This window comes from Thunnus maccoyii, chromosome 21 (genome assembly GCF_910596095.1).
Source record: "Thunnus maccoyii chromosome 21, fThuMac1.1, whole genome shotgun sequence".
NCBI lineage: Eukaryota > Metazoa > Chordata > Actinopteri > Scombriformes > Scombridae > Thunnus > Thunnus maccoyii.
Genome location: NC_056553.1, coordinates 6,966,648 through 6,982,076, shown reverse-complemented (window position 1 = coordinate 6,982,076; position 15,429 = coordinate 6,966,648). Strand labels below are relative to the sequence as shown.

At 40.5% G+C, this 15,429-nt stretch overlaps 1 protein-coding gene across 5 annotated transcripts in view; it reads left to right on the top strand.

Annotated features, from left to right (window-relative positions):
• The window catches only part of sh3kbp1 (SH3-domain kinase binding protein 1), a 38,545-nt gene that overhangs the window by 13,673 nt on the left and 9,443 nt on the right, over positions 1-15,429 (top strand). For 4 of the 5 annotated variants that reach the window (XM_042398863.1, XM_042398861.1, XM_042398862.1 and 1 more), the window contains exons 3-7: positions 5,974-6,088; positions 6,667-6,773; positions 8,446-8,590; positions 8,800-8,879; positions 12,084-12,173. In XM_042398863.1, coding sequence (XP_042254797.1) covers positions 5,974-6,088; positions 6,667-6,773; positions 8,446-8,590; positions 8,800-8,879; positions 12,084-12,173 — 537 coding nt within the window. The remainder of the gene's footprint in view (positions 1-5,973; positions 6,089-6,666; positions 6,774-8,445; positions 8,591-8,799; positions 8,880-12,083; positions 12,174-15,429) is intronic. The other variant, XM_042398860.1, reaches the window with a different exon arrangement.

The following is a 15,429-nucleotide window of genomic DNA, read 5'->3' as shown; positions in this document are numbered from 1 at the left end:
ACAAAAGGTTGCTAGAAGTTCCCCAATTTCCTCATGAATAGCTCTACAGAGTGAGGGCTTTGCTATTTATGTTCATGTGATCTCTGTGAATTAGACAAGCAGGTGTTGCTGATCAGAATCACATGCTCATGATTTGACAGTAAATGGTTTCGGAGTCAAGCTAAACATCGTTTTTCATGGTGCAAAGGAGCAAAGCGCTATGCTGGTAGTCAGTCTTGAGAAGTAAAGTGACAGGGAATGTCTGAAAAGTTGGTCAATTTAGCAAAAAACAAATTGAAATTAATGTATATTTTATTTAATGGTGTATTTGTTATGAAATTGGGTGACCCTATTTGAACATGACCTATAACGTTGACTGTGTGTGTTCTCATATCAAGCTATCAGCTTGTGTGTCGTCTTCCTATAGCAGCTTGACCAATGAAAAGAGTTGTGAAATTGTGGAGGTTTGTGGAAAGACGGGAAATAATACGTTGTGTCATTCTTCCTTTCTGAATTTCACAATGATTTTTACAGGCGTAAGCTCTCTCCTCGCTTCCCTCTCTCTTCCTATATTTATATTTTTTTGTAGCAAGTACCAAGTGTACAAAGTGTAAGTTAGTTGTCACAGTACGTTGTTTTTTTTTTCCGTTATCTGTGACCAGGAGAACGGAAAAGGTCAAAGAGGTCTGGCGACAGGGGGATGCACAGGCGACGTTCGGCTGTATAGCGGTGCTTTGTAAACTACATACTTGCTGTCAGGCCTATACACATTACACAGATAAACAGACACACGCACACACACAACACAGTGCAGTGTACATTATGCAGGTGTTTCCTGTTGAGATATGATGAATCATGTTGTCTTCCTCCCTTCGTTTCAGCTGGGTTTCCTTTAACTCTGGTTTACCTCCATATCCCCACGGGAGGAATTGCAGTCGAGCATGAACGGAGTCCAAGTAGTTACAAAGGCAAAGTACAGTTTGCTTTTTCCTTGATTTCCTTTGCAAAACCAGGCAATCATTAGGCTCCAGTTTCAAACTCGAATATATTAATCATTTAAAACAAGCAGCCTTAATGGGTAACATATGTATTTTAGATTTTTTTTTTTCTTATAAGAAGTTATGTTCCATTGCTTTTTCATGAAGCATAGAGCTTAACAGGCAGTAAACATCGCCTCTCCTTCACTACTCATAAAAAAGGGGAAGCTGTAGGCTGCTAACAAATGGCCGCTGTGGGTTTTTGCGTAGGTTGGTTTGTGCATTGTGGAGTCTCCAAGTTAAAAGTGTTGTTTTCTTCACTAGTCAGTCTGTGGGTCTGAGTCTGTTCGTGTGAGTTTCTGAATGAATGTGTTTCTATATCTTGCAGAAACATGAAGGCATGTGGCAAACAGAGTCAGAGCGAGACATTCTCCACTCAGGCTGCAGAATCAATGTCTTTTTTTTTCCCTGGTTCTGCATTAACGCTGCATTAGCCTACTTTGTAAACACCAAATGTCAGGGAAAGGTAACAGTTTGACCGACCAGACCTCAGTTAACAGACATCCTATAACATACCATTAATACATTAAATGAATCTGTTGCCAGCATTGCCACGCATTAGTTGTGCAAGTAGATAATGTCACGTACTGCTACAGCGAGGTGCTACTTTCGAATTGCACTAAAATGGAATTATCTGTACGTTAAAGCTGCACTAATTAATATTTTTACATTACAATAGATCAAATATCTTTGTGTAACGTGAAAGGGGCTTGTAGTGACAAACTCACAGAGAATTATCATCCGACACAGCAGTTCTCCCTCAGTCCTATAAAGTGTTTTAGCATCTTTCAAGCTCATTATTTGGTTTCACGGTTCCCAACTTTACTGTTCTGGTTCACTCTCACTGCTCTTATTACTCTTGTTTCTGACAGCAGGCAGCTGTTTTCAGTGAAAATGCTCTAATAAACCGACCGTTCTCCTGCCCAGCACTTAACAACCACTGTTGGTAATGGATTAATGTGCAGATTACTTTGTTTCAATAAAGAGTAGTATAAGGTATTACAATTTGAAATTCAGGAATTATATTATATTTACTAATCTGAGTAATAGGGATGCAACCAACAATTAATGTCATTATTGATGTATGTGCCAATTAATTTCTTGATTAATTGCTTTTTTAGATTTTAAAATGTCGGATATAAGAAAAAAATCCAACATGATGTCTTCAAATTACTTGTTTTGTCTGATCAACAGTCAGAAACCCAAAGATATTTAGCTCATCATAAGAAAACCAGTAAACAGTCACATTTGCACAGTTGAAACCTGTGAATTTTTGGCACTTTTGCATGATTGAAATGACTGATTTATTGATTATCAGAATAATTAACTTTCTATCGATGGAACAGTCCATTAGCTAACATTTAATCTATTACTTTTACATTTTGGGAGGTCGACTTGTCGGTTGTCTTACCTTGACGTGTTAGCTTGGTGCAGGAGATGTGGGGAGGCAGTTAGCCACTTATCAAATGAGTAAAAATTAGCCTCACGGTAACTTCAAAGTTGTCTTACATGTTGTGACGTCTTAGCTGCTAGCTAGCTTTGTAGTTTTGCCTACTTTTGGTGGGTAAACCTACATTCAGGAATCACTTGGGCTTAGAGTTGGATGGTGTGTGTGTCTGAGCCCAACAATGTTAAAGAAAGGCAGACAAAGTTAGCAACTAGCTGCTGAACATTCAGTGGAGCATTTAGCAGCTAAATAAGCAGATATTTCCCTCAGGAGTTAATAGAGAGCCTAATGGAGAGTGAATAATGGACTTTAATTTATCAGGGAGCCAGAAATTACTCCAAATGAATGATAATGTTGCTCCTTGTCTGCTGAGCGTGTAATAGGCAAATATTTGTATACTCATTCATCAGAACTACTTAAAAAGTCAGTGTTGTGTCTACAGCTCGTTGTGGTTCCCCCAAGTAGCCACAAGATCAATTAATACAGGTTTAAATCCTATATTCAGATATACAGTACAGTATATGTATGTAATGATGATAATGCAAAAGATTATAATCGTTATAATGCAGCAAGGAGAAAGGCAAGAAACCTAATGTTGGTGGGTCCAGTTTTCTCTGCAGTTCAGAGAATGATGAGAATGATCTGTTACTTCCTGCTGGAAGAGGAGACACAAACCCCACCATGTCAGAACTGAATTGACCTCTCAACTACAGGGAGTGTGAATCTTTTCCCTGCTGAATGCCAGATTTGCGGTTAAGCCTGATTTATTGGGGAAATTTTTACACAAAAAACATACCTATTTCAGCATAATGTCCAGAGCCCAACCTTTGTAGCGCCTAAAATGGTTCTTAACCTAAAATAAGCTTCAGCTGTTGTCTAGGAAACATCTTTTCTTGTTGATATTTTTGGACCTTGGCGACTCATTAAGGCTTTCACGCCACACCAGGCCATACACAACCAGAGAATGTGTGAGGGGTTAGATTCTGTGAGTCAGTATACCCGGGCCTGTCTGCTTCACTGGGCTGCGTTCGCCACAGGCCAGAGCTTACGAAACAGTGTCATGATGAATGTGGTGGAGAGATGTGAACCGTCATGTCTAGGTTTTCTGGGTCTCAGCGTGTGAATGTGAACGTCTGTATGTCTGTGTGTGTGTTTGTCTCCATGTTTGCTGGTTTACTGTCTCCCCATCTGCCTGCTTGTTGATTCTTCTGTCACTCAGCGTATTTGTTTTCCTGCCTCTCTCCGGTTTTCTTGATCAGTTTCGCATGGCGTCTTGTGATTCAAGTGAAAGTCACGGGGATGGAGAGTTAGCAGAGACAGAGGGAGGGGTTGCAACACAGAAGGACGGGTGGGGTGGGGGGGGCGCCTCTCTGTTTGTGTGTATGTGCTTGTCCGAGCTCTTGCAGGTAAACAGTCAGAGTCACCTGGGTCACTGACATCTAATACTGCTGCTCCACAGCCTCATCTGTAGCGCAACACAGCAGAGCACAGTGCCTGATAAACAAATACAGAATGAGAGACTTCATTTGCATGAATACATAAGCAAGTTTATTGCATAACAAATAATCTAATAAATTCAAGGTTTATATTCATATTCTAACTATTCACAGGCTTACTGACTGTTTTCTCAAAAACTATAAAATCTTTGGTTTAGTCTAGTCTTTCCATAATGACTTAATTCAATTAACAACATTTTATTCAAATTTTAGTCACAGGTTTAAGCACATAATTAGATGTGAGATCAGCTTATGTTTCTTCATCATATTATATAAGAGGTGTTGATGTTAAAAGTAATGCGGTAGTAGCATTTTTACACATTAACATTGACTTTGCAATTGAAAACGAAGCAGGGGAAGTGTGTAGCTGGGTGGGACGTGTGACTTCCAGTATGTGTGTTCATGCATCATAATCTCTTTATCATTATGTCTTTTCTCTGTGGGCCTTTTCGTTATGAAAGTGACTTGTTTTTGCCAAATTAATTTTAAAATAGATTAGATATTGTCACATTTTTTGTTTAATTGATCATTACATTCTCATTAATGACACATTCATGTCATGGTAATGTTGTTTTCTGTCCAAAATATATCGTATTCGTCACCAATTTTGCTAATCTTACCTATAAAACTGTGATCATTTATGTTGACTAAGTGCTTAAATGAGCTAATTCCATGTTATAGATCCTTTTGATGATGTCGACATGATGTCATGGGTGTCTGCTTAAGTTTTAAAATGGGGGAGGAAACCTGGAAAGATACATAACTGACTAACCCTAACCCCTAACCCTGACCCTGACTGGAGGGTTTCCTGCATTTCTACACCACCTAACCTCTTGGATTTAAGTCAAGAAACAGCCACCTGCACTAGTCTAGATTATTTAGATTGAGGGTGCTATGAAAACCAAGAATGCATCAAGAACAGTATCTCACGTTATGAATTTATTTTTCGCTGCATGCGGAAATGGAGATCATGTGAAAAGTGTCAATGGTGTGAGTCTCACGGTCAATGTGTGAGAGTTGGCAGCCCTGTTAATAGCCATGTAGCCACACTTAAAAGAGCCGACTCTAATTCGGCTCCTTCATGAACGTCCCACAGCTGCATCCTGTCCGATCAGTGAGGTAACATTAGGTGGGCAGGCTGGCAAAGTTAGCTAACATTGACTCGCAAATCGATTTGATGACAGTACCATCCCACTTATAGCTAATTTAGAGTTTGGCAGGGGTCAGTAGGGCGAGCAGGTTCATTCAACATACGCTAGCCTATCTTTTCCTTTGTTCTATTTATATGATCCCAGTTTGGTTAAATGACTTGTTTCTCACCTTTGTGAACAGTCAGACTTGCTGTGGCAAACAATCAGCGATGAGTTCGACTGAATCAACTCAAAGGGTGGTCCAAAAATGTGTGATTTTTTTTTCTTATTACTTGATTTTGTCAGCTGCTGAAAATAGTAAAATGATCATTGATAGAAGCTGCTTAAATATAATCACCTGATTGCAGGGACTGTATGATGATAAGTTTAACTTTGCCCCCCCTATCTGAGTAATGGGGACACATTTGCTCCACTTGCTCCATTGCTCAGGCACTTGTGCATGATGTAACTACTTTGGTGTCTATATATGCCTCTTAAGGTTGAAACATTGCCCTTTTCAGTCAATAATAAAAAAGACTTTTGAGAGCTATAATCCAGTGTGTGGACACTTTTTTCCTGTATGGGTCAAGTACCACTCCAAGTTATATGAATACATAAAGTCATTACACTTGAGAGGTCATTAAAAATGTGTTAACATTTTGCAGCTTTAATCCTCTTTCATTAAGTCCTTTCCCCTCTTTGTTTCCTTGTGTCTCATTCATCTCTCATTTCTATTCCTGTAACTTACATTTTCTCACCTGAACCTACCTTTGTTCCACCTCTCTCACCTCTCCTCCTCCTCCTCCTCCTCCTCCTCCTCGTCCTCCTCCTCCTCTTCTTCCTCCTCCTCCAATCTCTAACATCTACCGTTTCTCTCTCTGCAGGAGATAAAGAAAGAAGGGAAGCGAGAAGCAGGACAGGCGAGCATGATGAGATCTGACCTTTCCAACGGCAGAGCCAGCCCTGTGTCCGACCCCAGCGCACGGCCGAGCAAGAGAGGTACTGAACTTTACACACACACACACACACACTCATATATTCATACAACATCATTAGGCTGCTTTAAGTCTTCAGGCTTAAACATATATCCTATTAGTGTGAGGAAGGATTTGGGTCAAGCGTTCCTCGCTATTCTACTGCCTTACGTGTACTTAACACTCATTGTTTACACACGTGCATTCAACATACATGTGATACCTTAAATTAAAGATGAGGAGGAGTGACACCTGGTGGACACAAAGGGTACAGCAGCCCTTAATGCCCCAGCTGGTGTGGAGTGAGTCAAGAGTAATGAGCAGGTTAATGAGTGTGAGACAAACAACAGGGAGGCCAGCGGGAAGCATTTGGTGTCAGAGCTGGTTAATGAGACTGCCCACCAATTGAAAGGTCAAAGGTCAACCTGTCAGTCTTTAGCCATGAGACCCTGAGTAAGTCAGTGACCACCTGTTCGCTCACTGTTAAGTCATGGATTATGGATAAGTGCATGAGCTAATTATGTCCACATGTAAGCCATAAATATGTACGTGCTCTTGTTCTGTGTGTGTGTGTGTGTGTGTTTGTTTGTGCGTGCGTTACAGTAGAGCAGATCCGTAATCGGAGGTGTAAAGCGGCGTTCAGCTACGTGCCTCAACATGAAGATGAGCTAGAATTGAAAATAGGAGACATCATTGAGATTATATCAGAGGTAAGATTGATTACACTTTACTGGACTGAACCTGTGGGATTAGTGGGGAAAAAAAAAATCAGCCTCCAAACCGCACAAACGTACGTGTTTTTAATGTGTTTGTCTTGTTTCATAATGAGATATGTTGGTTACCACAAATATACAATTAGCAGCGCCAAAGATGAGTAATTTGGAAAGAGTGTTGTCATCACATAGTTTGTTTAACAGAGAGCACTGATATGTTTATATCTTGGTCTCAGTTCTTTTTCAGTTTCAATTGCAGGATTCCTTGTAAAAATGTTTGTTAATGGTATGTGTTTATATTTGAGACACAAATCGTTATCTGATGATATATTGATCCTCAGGCTCTATGAAAGCTATAGTAGACATTGGGCCTCATGCAAGAACATTTACTTACTTACTTTTTGTCTGTGAGGTTTACTCGTGCAAGTGTTCAAAGTCAGATTCAGCAAACAAACTCCATTAAGTGCCCGAACTTGTCGTAAATTGCTCGTTTCAGCCTGATAAAGGTCACCTTTTCAAGAGTAGTGAGATTTGATCATTAGCATAATCAATGCCCCTAAAATTACCACATAAAGCTACACGTTCCGCTCCGTTTGTTGACGAGTTTCATTTCAAAAACTGTTCCCAAAAAGTCAAAACAAGAATTTCACGCTGCAGAGCTTCGACTTCTGCTTTCAGAAATCAACAAATGAAAACATAACGAATATAAGAGTGCCAGTAGCAGGGAACCCAAAACAATTATAAAATATTAATACAGCTGCCAACGACATGTGATCAGAGCAGCGCTGACATGGAGTTAGATGGTAAAAAACATCTTTGTGGAGCAAAGCGCTCTGTGATGGGAGGCAGTCAATGGATGTGACAGTCTTGTGAAGAAAAGCAGAGACTGTCTGTTCATGACTCTAACGACAACTCCTGAATTTCGTTTGTACTTAAGAGAAAGATTCCATGTATAAGGAAATTGCCAAAAAATTATCTTAAATCACTCATGGGTGCCTCTTGTGAATGAATCTGTTCATACGAGTGGTTCTTAATGTAGAAGATGTTTTGCCTCCTTGGTTGCTGATAGAGACGAGACCGTTCTATTCACACGAGGCAGTGTGTAAATCAGTAGTGAAAGTTTTGAGATTATGGATAAAATGAAAATAACTTTGAGAAAAACGCTCTCACCACAAGGTCCACTCAGTAGAGGTCCAGTCAGGATCTTCCTCAGTAGATTGAGTTGCCAAGATGCCATCGTAGTATGAAGATACTCAAATTTACATATTTTCTGAGCACTTCTCGTTCATATTGGCTTAAAAGCTGAGATTGAAAGTTTTTTCTTGACCTTGGAAATAGCTGTTGAAATATTTATTGTGCATGTGTCACCACAGAGTGAGCATTGATCAGTATTGTGAAAACAACATGCTTTTGACATGCAGAAGTGCCCTTGTTTTAAAACCGTCATTTAGCAACACTCTGTTGCGACTCTCTTACCAAATGAACCCTAAACCTAAACGTGACCCTGCGCACAGCAGAAGTAAAACTTTTTTTCTCCCTGCCCTTTAGAGAATTTGTGCAAGGCGTTCATTTTGGGGTCAGAGTATGTTTGTATGTGTATTTATCTGTATGGATATCTATGTAAATCATTGTTTCTTTGTATAAATCTATGTTATGTGTGTGTTTTTAGGTAGAGGAGGGCTGGTGGGAGGGACTTCTAAATGGGAAGACCGGCATGTTTCCCTCCAATTTCACCAAAGAGATCCAATTGGAGTCGGACACGCCCTCTGTAGACACGCCCACCTCGCAGGAGGAGCTCCGCAGCAGCCGCACCAGTGAGTCTCAGCCAGTCAGATGGTGGGAAGTCACCCACCCACATAAAAGAATTAACAAGGGACTGGTGCTGGTTACAATGTTAATGATAGATAAGGTTTTATGACATTTAGTAAAAAAATAATGAAAATATTTATCCTACTAAAGCTGTGGAGTGCTGCTGAAAACTAACATGTATTGTGTGTGTGTGTGTGTGTGTGTGTGTGTGTAGGTAAGGACAGCCCAGGCAGTGAGAGTGATGGAGGGGACAGTCGGTCAGAAATGGGGTCAGGAGAAATCCAGCCTAAGAAGGTAATCATTCCCAGTGATTTTACACATCAAAGTCTGTTTAAAGGTCACAGGAAGTACTACTGAATATGTATGAAAGTGTTAAAGTCCGACATGAGTCTGACAGTGTTAAAGGACCTGAATGAAGGGTCTGAGAATCTGTGGAGTAGTCTTTTAAAGTGAGAAAATATAGTGTACAAAGACAGACAAATGGAAGCTGTGTATTTAGTGATATTTTGGCTAAAAATACAGGAGTGAGCTGAGATATACTTATCTATATTATATACAGACAGGTGACAAGGTAAAAACCAACATAAAGAGTCTTAGTGAGGTGTTGGACCACTACGTGCTGCCAGAACAGCTTCAGTGCACCTTGGCATTGATTCTACAAGTCTCTGAACTCTACTAGAGGGATGAACATCATTCTTCCAAAAGATATTCCCTCATTTGGTGTCGATGATGGTGGTGGAGGGCGTGTCTAACACGCCGGTCCAAAATCTTCCATTGGGTTGAGATCTGGTGATTGTGAAGACCATAGCGTATGATTCACATCTTTTAATACTCATCAAAACATTCAGTGACCCCTCGTGCCCCATGGATGGGGGTGTTGTCATCCTGGAGGAAACCACTCCCATCAGGATAGAAAATGTTTCATCATAGGATGAAGGTGATGACTCAGAACAACTTTGATTTGCAGTGACCCTTCCCTCTAAGGTCGAGATCACTAATAGGCGGTCCGGGTCTGAACCCAGACGCCGTCCTATCCAGACTTGGAACTATTACCGATAAAATATTGAGAATTATTAAATTTTAACAGAGTGTTTCTATTTTAACTGGTGCAGCTTTTCTAGTCTATACGGCACTGGTTTACTGGTCCAGGAAACTCACAGACCAATTGCATACATTGTAAATCATTTCATGTGATGCTACTCAGCCAATCAAATCTGTAAGTGAGTCAGAGAAAAGTAATTTCACATGGCGTGCTCTAAAAAGAGAGAAGTAGACAGCGAAGAATGGACAGACTCTTATATGTTCATCCTTCCCACAGACAGTTCAAAACCAGTTCATATGTTCCCAGACCGTGGCGATTGTGAAGCGCCACTATGAGACAAAGCACAAATCTTTTGAGCAAAGATACCCACCCGAATCCGAACTAAAGGCACAGAAAAATAAAAATGATAATAAATGAAAATAAACGATCAATCCACCAGAATCCTAACACATTTCAGATTTAAAATCCTGGCAGGACAAACTAGAGCTCACTTCTCCCACTGAACAAGAGAAAGTGGGGGAGTGTGAGATATTAAGAGGGAAAGAAAGAAAAATGAGGTGTTAAAGCTGTTCAATTGTTAAGATGTGTTGAGATAGTTTATTATAACTGTATATATAACTGGTTGAGACTGTTCAGATGTGAAATGGAGCTAAAAAAAAAAAAAAGAAGAAAAAGGGAAACTTAAGCTGCACCTTTTATTTCATTTTTATAAAATCAAGCACTTTACTTTAAGATGCACATTTTTCATAAGCTCTCTGTTATGTATTGTATTTTAAATGCAGCCCCTATTTAACTTTAAATGAGAAAAGAACATTTATTTATTATTAGAATACTTATTATTTATAATCTCTTCAGTTCAACGTGAAAACTGACAATAAATATTGTTGAAATATTATTTCTTTATTTCATTTGACAGTCAGTTGTTTACTACAGACATTAATACAACTACTAGGCCACTTTTATTATATGCTATATATATATATATATATATATAGTCTACTTGAATTTTAATTGAACACCCCTGCTCTAGGGGGTCAAGTGGAAAATGCCCCCCACAGCATAACAGAGCCACTGGATCCCTTCACTGTAGGGGTCAAGCATTCAGGCCTGTTCTGTTCTCTTGGTGAACGCCACACATGCACTCACCCGCTTGTCGAGGATATGATGAAAGATGACTCATCTGCCCATATCGCCTTTTTCCCACATCTCTGTAGACCAGTGCAGGTTTTTGCACCACTGAACTCTCAAATGTGCATTCATCTTTGCCACCCTACTATAACATCCCTCTCTATGTGATTGTCGACGGACTGTTCTTGCTGACGCGGTTTGTCCTGCGTCGACACTCTCGGTCACCTGAGGAGTTAAAAGTTGCTCTTCTGTTTTTCCTTACACATCGCACTAATGCACAAGCATCAGATGTTCCCCATCAACCACAATTTCTGACCATATTTACTGACGTCTGTCCCATTGTTCTAAATGTAGATGTCACTTTAGTCACTGTTCCTGTTGAATCACCAGACAGTTGAGCAGATCTTTTCCTTTTGCCATCTTGATACACAATCAGAATCAACTGGACCTGCTCAGCATTTTTATACATGCCGCAGATTGTAACATGCATTTATTCAGATTTTTCCTTTAATTCGTCACCTGTCTGTATATGACTTCTCAGCAGCCACAATACAGCTAAATCCACGGCATGTGTTTGTCGAATGCAGCCAGCAGCTTACGCTCATCGCACACATTTGCTCAAGGTCGCAGACAACAAAATGCAAATCGCAGCAGCACCAAATAAGGTCAAAATGCCTTCTGAAGGATCTGAAAACAAAACCTTACTATAGATAGATTACAGATCCTCTGCGTCAGCTATGGACAGGAAAGACTGTTTTTTTCTGTTGCGGAAATGGAAAAAGGGAGCCTTGGTGATAATCTGTGATGTGCTTGTCCAAACAGAGGCTATAGATTATAAGATTATTGGATGAATTTACACAGTTGTCAAGAGTTACTGTCACCTAATCAAACTGGTGTCTGTGTCGAGGCGGGTCAAAGACCAGCGTCACAGTTTCATCAGAATTTAGAAGCAGGAAATTTCTTTATGTGCAATTTTTCACAGCAGCCAAGCAGGCCAGAGTATAATCATCAGCCTGTTTTAGGCACATACAGCTGAGTATCATCTGCGTAGCAATGGAAATTAATTCTATGGCTGCAAATAATTTGGAAATATAAAGAGAGAAAAGCCCATAGCCCTCTTGACCCTTAGCAAAGGGCCAAGAACAGAACCTTGGGGTACTCCATATTTAAAATAAGAATATTTATGATATTTCTCTTTCAGATAAGGAAGATTTTGGGACAATATGAGCATTTGAAATGTACTAAAGCTCAAAATTTAGGTGTTTTTGGTGGTGTTTTCCTTTAAATATCACATTGAATTTCACTTCATCATTTCAATCCACCTGTAGATCAGAGGGTTCGGCTTTGGTGACATCTTCAAAGACCAGCCTATCAAGCTCAGACCTCGCTCCATGGAAGCGGACTCAGAGGGGGACAAGGTGAGACACACACACACACACACACACACACACACACACACACAAACTGCTCTTTCTTCACACATTTTTTGATACAGTAATCATTGTATTGTGGGGTAAGAAACTCCCAGTCACGGCTCCGCCCCTTCCTCTGTTTCAGTTCTACAGCACAGGAAGTGGTTTAATGTTGGCAGACACACGCACACACACACACACACACACACACACCCTGCAGAGATTTGGCAAGCAAAGCAGAAGTGAGAGCTCCACGGGGCTGAGAGAGAGAGAGAGAGAGAGGGAGAGAGAGAGAAGGGAGAGAGAAGGGGAGGTAATACAGTTTTTCACTGACGCTTACATATTCACACACACTGTCTCCTGCTGCCTACGCTGATATAGCAAAAGCTTCGTCCGTCTGTCTGCGTTTAACTGGAAACGGAGGAGAGGACGGTAGGGTCAAGCTTTCTCTTCCTCCCTTTCTTGCTCTCATGTCATTTTTTTTCATTCTCTTCATTTATTTGACTTTCAACCTCTCACTTTTCTTTCACTCTTTTTCTTTTCTGTCTGCTTCACGAGCGCTGAGCTGAGTGTGAAACGAGACAGTGTTGTAAATGTTGTGGGTAGCGTCGTCTGGCTCCTCGAGGTGAGATGAGAGTCTTGGGTTTGGTGTAGTTTGTGTTAGTTAAGAGGTGAAGTTTTCTAATAATAAAGAGAAAATAAGAAGGAGTCTGGGTTTTGATAACATTTTGTGTCTCTTGATGATGAAAATACAGTTTCAGAGGCTGTTTCATCCTACCAAGGGTAGATTTTTGGGGGGAAACCCCATGAAAAAAAGTCCAGTTTGTTGATATGAAATTAAAGGGTCAGTTCACCAAAATTACAACTACAGTAGGGATTTCTGGCCATGCAGAACTTTCAAGGTATCTCTCTTTGAAGCGTCTTTATAATTAAGTTGAACTAACCCTTTAATAACACAATGGACAGTTTCAATCAACAAAGAAGAAAAGCCCTTATTCTCGCATTGTGACGTGTGCTTTTTTTTTAGCTAATCCAATGGGATTTTAACAGGTTTATTTAGCTTAAGATACATTTTCTTCTTCAGTTTCTCAAAAAAAAATCATAATCAACCAATTTGGGGACACATGATGTTGCTATATCAGTCATCAGACGTCCCGTAGCTCCTGCAGACAGATGTGAGGGATATGTTTGTTCTGAAGGATGTTTGGCAGCCTGTCCTGCTGAGCGTGAGGCTGTTATGTTGCTTTACGGTGAGACTAGTCTCTCTGCTCCCTAATGAGGCTCTGGAGGAGGTGACAGCAGAGCTTCTCCATTCAGGATGGGGGGGGTGGGGGGTGGGGTGGGGTGGGTGTGTGGGTGGGTGGGTGGCGGGGGGGCCCTGAGTCATGCGAAGCCACGTCAACCTTATACTTAAACTAGAAGGTCAGCTGTGTGTGCATGGGTGAGTTCCCAGTTTGCAGCTACAGCAGTGTTCTGCATGGATGCTCAAGTGTATATTGTGGGTGCTGATACTGATTCTTCGGGGGTTGATTTCGTGTCCGTATTCAGCATCTTTCTCTAGGTTTTGTGTTTATCCTTTTACACACAGGGAAACATAGAATTTTATGTTTTGTAAGCCACAAATAAATCATATACGTAGCTATCATGACAGTAAAAGGAGAAGTTTTCAGTGTTTCCACCTGACTTTTTTTTTGCAGTGAGTCAAAGTCACTCAACCTTGAGATCAGTTGAGTCTACAGTTTAAAAAAGGTCTACTGTGTAATTTAAAATGGGGGTAGTGGATCCTTAAGGCCGGATTATTGACCGCAACTTGGGAGAACAAACGTCGCAAACGCGAAAAATGAAGAATATACAAAGAAAAACGTTTTACTGGTGATTAGCAGTGAGAAACTTTCATCATACAAGTTTTTACAGTCACTACCAATAAGGAGTATTTTAACTAACTTTTCATATTTTCCAACCCTGTAAGGGAGGTATCACCACTCTCCAAGTCTCATCAAATCCCCCTATGGTTTGAGTTATTGGAAATATTTGTATGCAGAGAAACTGCTGTGTGTTTGTGGGAATTTTTTGTATAATAGTGTATGGAGTTTTCTATCAAGTTGCATTGTGGGAATTGTAGGATCCAAGGTGTGTAAGTCTAGACGCGTACTAGGAACTAAAAGTCAGGTTGTCTCGGCCTCTGCTGCGTCAGTTTTGACCTTTTCTTTTTTTTTTATCTGTGTCTCACAAGCTTATGGAAGTGAAATACATAAATCATTTACTGGGTTAAAGTTGCGAGATATGGAGGATGTGGACTTGTTTCCTCATCAAAAAGGCTGAATAATTTTGTGTTTTCTGCATTTTAATGTCATAGCACGAGCAAGAAAAGGTTAGACAACTAAAAGAATCAATAAAAGTTACTTTATATACATCAGCAAATGTCACAACTCGTCGCTAAGTGGCTAGATTAGTGGGTTGTTTCAAGTGGACGCTGCACTTTCAACGGGTTGATGTTCACTTCCTTGTGAACGCTACAGTAGGGCGACTTCAGAAAAGTGACACCACTCCGTTAAACTTCCTGCCTCTGGTCACACTTTGCTCTGCAGGTGGAGATTCGGATTATGACACTGAAACAGCTGCGTGTATCGAGTTAACGTAACGTGTTAGTTTTGCAATTCAAGCGATCAGATACCTAGCTACTTTTTCAAATAAGTGTCTGTTACATTATTGTGGTGAACAGCGCAGAATGAGAGACAGGAAGCGGCTCTCAGCAATGTCAAACCTTTATTGACATACAACGCAGGGGGACAGGATCTCCAAAACACTAGTAAACACAGCTGTGGTAAAGAAATGTAACAGCCACCTCACACATGGTTGAAGCACGACAGGAAACGAGAGGCTGTCGCTAATCACCGCATCTCCCTGACGCATTTGCACCGTTTCTCCTCTGTTTATGCACCTATTCCTAACATGGCCCTCGTTTCCCATCATGCCTAGTGCTGGACTGGGTCGTTTTTTATGTCGCAAAATTCAGATTTGTTAATGTGTCGGTTCAGAACACACACATTGTCATTTTTGTGCTGGTTTACAGTTTTAACCATGTGTGAGGTGACATGTTACATTTCTTGACCACAGCTGTGTTTACTGCTGTGTTATTGAGATCCTTGTCCACTGTGTTGTATGTCAATAAAGGTTTGGCTCTCATTTCACACTAGGAGTCACAATATATAAACCTACATGCTCAAGATATCTCAAAGGGGTTAGAAAGGGGGAGAAATAG